Source organism: Alosa pseudoharengus, unplaced genomic scaffold (assembly GCF_046254945.1).
Source record: "Alosa pseudoharengus isolate Yale_2024_CS ecotype anadromous, Long Island Sound unplaced genomic scaffold, YU_APseudo_1.1 YU_APseudo_1.1_scf_20, whole genome shotgun sequence".
Taxonomy (NCBI): Eukaryota; Metazoa; Chordata; class Actinopteri; order Clupeiformes; family Clupeidae; genus Alosa; species Alosa pseudoharengus.
Window position 1 is genome coordinate 13,534,483 of NW_027468664.1, and position 7,500 is coordinate 13,541,982.

Consider the following 7,500-nt stretch of genomic DNA (forward strand, 5'->3'; position numbering starts at 1 on the left):
CCTTGTGTGCTGGTCGCTCTAGTCTGCCCGACAGAGGAGATAAACCAGAGGGCTGACATGCTTGCCCTGTCAACAGCCCAGAGATGTTCTGGATGACAGCATCTTGTTTAGTGCCAGACTCATGTGCCAAGTGCCCCCCCCCCCCATTCCCATTTTACTCACACACAGTTTCTGACACACACACAGACATGCACTCACATGCACACACAAATATACTGGCACATATACACATATACTCTACCAATACACACTCCCTCTCTCACACTCACATACACAAACACACACACACACACACACACACACACACACACACACACACACACACACATAAACATAAACACACACATGAACACACGCACACACACACAAGGCTTCCTTGTGAAATAAAAACATTTTTTTCTGTGCTGAGGGCTCAGTGGCAGCTCTGGGGTCTGCATTTTCATTTTTGTCCAGCTGTGAAGTTTCTGGAGAAAGAGCTCCAGTGTCTCATCTCTCGCTCCCTCTCCCCCCCTCTCTCTCTCTCCCTGTCTCTCTTTCTCTCTCTCTCTCCCTTCGCCCATTCCCCACTCACCCCTCGCTCGCACAGTGCATGGCTGTTTTCATAGCACATCTGTGACGTGCGCATAAAAACCTCGTTAAGGCCGCTGTAATTGAACCTCGTTAGACCTCGTTAGATTCCGGGCTTTTTAGCAGATGTGCATTCAAGTCTGGCTGAGCTCCTAGTGATGTTTGCATGAAAAAAACACACACACTCACAGACAGTGGCATGGTTGAACTCTGAATGCTCGCTGGAATGTGTCTTGCAAGTCACTGTCTCTACACACACACACACACACACACACACACACACACACATGCATGCATTATGTCATCCTATTTGTTGTCTAGTTTGTTCTCCTTTCATGTAGTCACAGCTAAGAAGCATGCAGAGGTGAATTGACACTCTCTTTGAAGCAGCGTTTGTCTTCAGTAATCCGTGTGTGTGTGTTTGTGTGTGTGTGTGTGTGTGTGTGTGTGTGTGTGTGTGTGTGTGTGTGTGTGTGTGTGCTTACGTGTGTACATATACACGGTATATCTGTTTCAGTGTGTATGTGTTTGTGTGTGCCTCAGTAATGATATGTCAGCCGTTAAGAGCCCGCTAATGCATTTCATGCCTGATTTTTTGTGTACAAAAAGCCTGAGAGAGAGAGAAAGAGTGATGGGCCTTTACAAAGGTGCATTGTGATGCGAGGCTTTTTACCTCTGCATTAAGTCCAAACACAGACGAGTGGGAGGAGGTGAGGGTGGGGGCTGACATATGTTTCTTTTGGTCTGTCTGTCTCTCCTCAGTGATCTCCGCACGCCTATTAATGTTATGGGGGAGTGCCTGTGTAAACATTCTTGTTTCTCCGCCGCCTTTTTTTCTCCCCCCCCCCCCCTTTTTTTGGTGTGTGTGTGTGTGTGGGGGGGGGGGGGTGGGGGTGCGCATAATGGCGGCCTGTATCATATTTCCCCCCCGACCCTGCTATCTGAAACCAATTACGACGGATCCGTTTGGCCCGAATCTTATTTTCATAAGAATTCCGCACCCCTTGCTCCGTGTCTAGTGTGCGTGTCGCTCAGTGAGAGCAGTGTGTGTGTGTGTGTGTGTGTGTGTGTATGTGTGTGTGTGTGTGTGTGTGTGCATATATGCATTCACTCTCCCTTGTCCCTACTGCATCAGGGCTATGCCTATGACTGTGTTGTTATTTGCTTGTGAGGATCTTTGTTGGCTTTATGCTCTCAGGAATGCTCTCCCATTGTGTAGTGCTGGACCGGGGACAGGCATAGTTGGGCCACAGCAACCTCACTGGCTGACTGACCGCTGGCCTATGAGCACGGGATGAGGGTGGGCTGCTGTAGGTACACATGGAGTAAGCTGTCGCCTAGGAGCAGATGGATGGATACATGGATGGATGGATGAGAAAAAAGATTGATAGATGGATTGAGAAGTGGATGGATGGGTGGAGAAAAAAACAATGGGTGAATGGATGAAAAATGGGTTTGGAGCTAATAAGGTAAATCGTATTATATAATTAGGCTATGTCTTACCATTTCAGTCAAACTTCAAACATTTCACATCATGGTTTATCAAATTACATCTTGTCAAATCAAAAAACTATCTGGGGTTGTATTTGATAATCATAAGATGGATCATTTGTCATTTTATGTTAGGCTAGCGCAGGGTGTGATATAAGATATTTTATCACATGTCACGTCATGTCACATCATGCCTCAATATCATCACTTAGAGCAGATGACATGTTATCACCTAGACATGTCATCTTCATGTTAATGATGCTCCGCTCCACTGGGAGGACGCAGTAAACTAATAATCAGCGCTGCTATTATTGTCGCCGTTATCAGTGTTTCTAAGTAGAGATTCCTGTTAGATTGCACTTCATCTCCAGCACGGGTACTATCAGATGCTGTGGCGTGATGAATTCCTCAAGACGTCTTCTGCACGTGTCAACAGGATTTGTCAAGCCTGATTAGGCATCACCGCCAGTACTGGGGACCGTGTTTCATCACAAAGGCCTCCCTTCTCTTCCTGTTTCCCCGCTGTACGCTGCTTATTACTGACCCCTTGTGCTTTATTGAGTGATTTCCATGACACCCACCCACCCCCATGCCACCCACCAGCCCCCACCAACTCCAGCCGTTAGAAGACAGTGAGGCCTGATCGATTCCCACTCGGATAAACAGCTTCCTCTGCCGATCGGCGCTGCGCTAAATTCATTAGCCCAGCCGCTAGTTTTCACCTCTCGCACACTGGCTTGCCTTATCTGCAGGATTTACGAAGGGAAAAGTCCGATTGGATTGGCATGTCTGTGATAGTTTATTTAGCCAGCTTGACATAAGCAGGGCAATTCGGCACCTGTTCAGAGTATTTGAGCTGTTGCTATCTTTTCTGTTCGGACATCTCCTCATGGAAAGGCAGCCTACACCTGTGCTACAGCGGACAATCACAGCACAAGCCATTGTTAACACACTGATACAGAATATATCATACAAGCCAAAAACATTTGCATCACACTCCTTTAGCATCTAGACACTCTAGTGCTGTTACTCTAAACAACATGCAATAAACATTGGCTTAAGCACAGTACTTTCAATAGGCTTTCTGCTCCTCTGATAATGAGCTCGCACTCTTGGAGCTGGTAGCACCTTTAGCCCGCTCGTTATGCTAAGCCATAGGAACTTCAAAAAAGCACGACAAGGTATGAAATCACAAGAAAGAGCAGTAATGGTGAGAGGGGTAGTATCCCCAAGTACGGTACAGAATAGTGGATTGTCTTTGTGTGATCTCTCCTGTGGCGTGTGAGTGCTGTGTCTGTCCTGGGCGCTGCTCTGTCCCTGCTCTGTGGCAGGGGTGGTGGGGGGGGGGGGTGAGAGGGGGCCTTGGCTGGGTCTGGAGACTGGCTCCTCTCTCTGTGTTTTACCGGGAGACGGATCAATGGCACTAGGCCCCAGCACCGCTGCATTGTGTTTGTTTACTCCGGGCCAGGAAGGCTGGCTCCAGGCGCTGCAGAGACACACACACACACACACACACACACACACACACACACACACACACACATTCACACACACATGCATACACACACAGAGAAAGATAGGCACAAACATAGACACTCCCTCATACACACACACACACACACACAAACACACACACACACAGATACACAGAGACAACACACACACACACACACACACATGCCTCCCAGACCCCCTCCAGCGCCATCTCTTCATAATTGATCAGGGGGATGGCTGACTCCCCTGGGGTGCCTCAGACGTGGCAACTTGTGTTTTATCCTTCCCCTGTCCTGCTCTCTCCTCTCTGCCCTCCTATCTCTCTCTATCTCTCTCTTTCTCTCTCTCTCTCTCTTTCTGTCTCTCTCTCTATCTCTGTCTGTCTCCATGTCACCCCCTCACTCAAACACTCTTTCTCTCTCCTTCGGTCTACCTCTCCTTTTCCTCAGTCTCTCACTTTCTGGCACTCTATTTGCCCCTCTCCCTCTGTCTGCACCCCTTTTTTCTTCCTCCGCTCCCTCTCTTTTCGTCACCAACTCCGTCCATCTCTTTACTCTCTCTCTTTCTCCATCCCTCTCTCTCTCTCTCTCTCTCTCTCTCTCTCTCTCTCTCTCCCCTGTTTGCTCAGCATCTCAATGTACTAGTTCAAACATTGTTCACACCAGCTGGAGGAGCTGTGCCATATGCTCATCCTGTCAAAGCAGCTGTTGTCATGGATACTGGCAAGCACCAGAAAATAAAACAAACCCTTGATTCTCCAGGAAGAAGTGCCACTCTGTACCTGAGGCTTTTTTTCCCCTCTTCACTCTCCTTTTCCCTCTCTATTTAACTCTTCACTCTCCATCCTCTCAAAGAAACACCTGTGAAGTTGTTGTGGTGTTCTTCTTGCCTTGCTTGGTACCTTGGTGTGTGTGTGTGTGTGTGTGTGTGTGTGTGTGTGTCTGTGTGTCTGTGTGTGTGTGTGTGTGTGTGTGTGTGTGTGTGTGTGTGTGTGTGTGTGTGTCTGTGTGTCTGTGTGTGTGTGTGTCTGTGTGTGTATGTGTGTGTGTGTGTCTGTTCAAGTATATAAGCAAGTGCCAACTTGTGGCTGTGTATTAGAGGACCATATCCATAGTAGCCAGCCAGCCTTATGAGCAGGATATGAGTCACACACACTCATGTACTGTACAGTGCATTTGACTGATTCATTCTAAACAATGTTTCCTTCCATATGTTGGAACACTATGTAGAAAATACAAGGATTTGAGCATTATCAAACAGAGAAGTAAATGTGTATCTACATGCATACAAAGAGTACAATTACATACAAACACACATGTATACAATAGACACCATGGTGAGCATATCATATATCTACACAGACATGAAGAAAGCATTATCGTTTGGGTGTTTTTGGCTAAATGTGTGTAATACGGCGCAGCTGATTTCAGTAGGCAGAAAAAAGGGGCCATTTTCTTCCCTGTCTGCACACCTCACAGGCATGGGTGATTCTGAGTGTAAAAGCACAGCTCCCTGTTAATTCACTCCTAAGGTAATCTGATGTTGATTTTGTCAACTTTAATTACAGCTTCTAGGAACACTTCACATCGTCTCCCTCTACTTCAAATTGATATTATGAATATGCAAATGGCCTGGTAATTTGTGGAGAAGTGGGTATTTCAGTTGAGCACACACTAGACAGGTCAATTCCACTGACGCAAGCCCCCCACTCCCCCACCCCTCTCTCTCGCTTCTCTCTTTTTCTCTCTGTCTCTCTGACACACACACACACACAGACACACAGACACACGCACACACACACGCACACACACACACACACACACACACACACACACACACACACACACACACACACACTCTCTTCATCTCTCCCACTCTCGTTCTTTCCAAGGGTGCTTAAGACAAACTGTATTTATCTTTGATCACGGTTTTGTGAAGCAGCATAAAAAAAGTATACATCTTACTGCTTCCTACCAGTCAGAGGTGCTCAGGAACCCTTGAACAAAAGCTTTTTTTTGGATCTGCATGACTGGAAACCTAAAATCACAGTCACATTTTCTTAATGAAATCTTTCAAAAAGCAACAGAGTGAAATAAAGAAAGACAAAGAAAAATAGAAATGAAGAATACTTATAATAACATCTCTCTCTCTCTCTCGCTCTCTCTCCCTTTGTCTCCTCTCTCTTTCTCCAGGCCCTACAAGCAGCAAGGCAATTACTCCTCCATCAGTCAGGCAGCGGCCTGAAGTCTCCAAAGAACAACGACAAACAGCGTCCACTGCAGGTGAGTCCACGGACGCTAATCTGCACTGGCCCGCCGCAGTGTGTGTGTGTATGTGTGTGTGTCTCTGACGCCGCTGAGACGCCACAAGATCTCTGCCGCATCGAGACGGCCGGCAACGAGACTGTTTGACTTGCCAATGTAATTCAGGACCCTGTCACTGAAATCCTAAACCTTACATAAAAGAACCCTGTCATCTCTGTGTTTTAATGTGTTTCCGTTTGAAAGTAACTTTTTCACTTGTTCTCTGAAAGATGTTTTTGTATTCCGGAAAGACTTGATAATGCTGGACACCGGTGAGTGTGTTATTGGGGTGAACAGATATAGTTCACTCAGGAGGCTGGTGAAGCGTGTGTGTGTGTGTGTGTGTGTGTGTGTGTGTGTGTGTGTGTGTGTGTGTTTTGCAGTGCTTTAACATTGTAATAACCTTGGAACTATCGCTTCATTGATCCTAGCGAAGCCATCGGTGCATTTCCGACAGCACAGGCAAAGAAAAGCGAGCGTGTTTGCACCTAAACCCACCTCCGCTTAACTAGCTGCCATTTCACCTCCTCCAAGATAATTTGCCATATTGATTCAAAGTGCTGCCTATTGCTGTGGGCGCTTGTTTGGAAAAGGGCACTGTCGCCATGTATCGGATGCGTTTGCCCCATTATCTTCACCGTGTGTGTGTGTGTGTGTGTGTGTGTGTGTGTGTGTGTGTGTGTGTGTGTGTGTTTTCTCCCTTCACTCCGAAAGGGGGATGGTGGCAAAGGCGACAGTGGTCTACTTCTCTCATTTACGCAAATAAGAATTCATAACTCAACTCTCTCCTTTTTCGGTGACTTCAAATTATGTAAGCTCTTGACATCTGCATGCCTTATTATTTTTAGCTTTAAATTGGAGTGTGTGAGCGCGCGTGCCCTTCCCTCTGTTAATAAGTGCTACGGCGGGGGCTCTGGTTTACCTCATTAGGCTGCCTGTGCATTTAATTAAAGAAGGGAAAAATGGCGTTAACCTCGCCGTTAATTTTTTCCTTCATTTTTTTCGCGGAGTGTAACAATGGCGACACCTTCGATTGGAGTCGCACCCCTGTGTACCTAATTATGTGGTGGCAAAGATACAGCATATGACAGGCGGTGGTGGTGGTGGTGTTGGGGTTGTGGTAGGGGGTTTGGTTTGGCTTGAGCCTTTTCACTATCTGACATTAATGTCACCAGCCGTGTTTGCTCGGAAACCATTGACACACAGGGACCTCACGCCTTAACCTGGAATAAAAAAAAAAAAAAAATCCTCCATTTCTTTCTCTCAATTTTTATTTCTTTGATTTTTGTTTCATTTATTTTTCATATTCCCCCAAGCCACCACATATACAAGTGTTGCAGTGGCCGTTGAGCCTGTGGGAGCAAGTGGTAGGGTGTCTTGAGGAACAGGAGTGGTGGCTATTGAGTTGTATGTTTAAGGAATGGATCTGTGGCACGTCGGAGCAGAGATGTGCAGATTGCTTTGCAGAGGCAGAGAGGGGGACAGAGAGGTGTAATATTGGGTGAGAGAGTGAAAGAGAGTGTGTGTTGTGTGTTGTGTGTGTGTGTGTGTGTGTTGAGGGGGGGAGGGGGGTGGTAATATTGGGTGGGAGGGAGAGCGCAGTGTACCAGCCGGCCCGGTGGCATCAGCGTCAGGCCAGGAGCGC

General features: G+C 46.9%; 1 protein-coding gene across 1 annotated transcript in view; it reads left to right on the forward strand.

Annotated features, from left to right (window-relative positions):
• The window catches only part of foxp2 (forkhead box P2), a 63,980-nt gene that overhangs the window by 18,782 nt on the left and 37,698 nt on the right, over window positions 1-7,500 (forward strand). Inside the window, exon 2 of the mRNA XM_076297330.1 lies at window positions 5,745-5,834. Within this exon, the coding sequence (XP_076153445.1) occupies window positions 5,745-5,834 (90 nt within the window). The remainder of the gene's footprint in view (window positions 1-5,744; window positions 5,835-7,500) is intronic.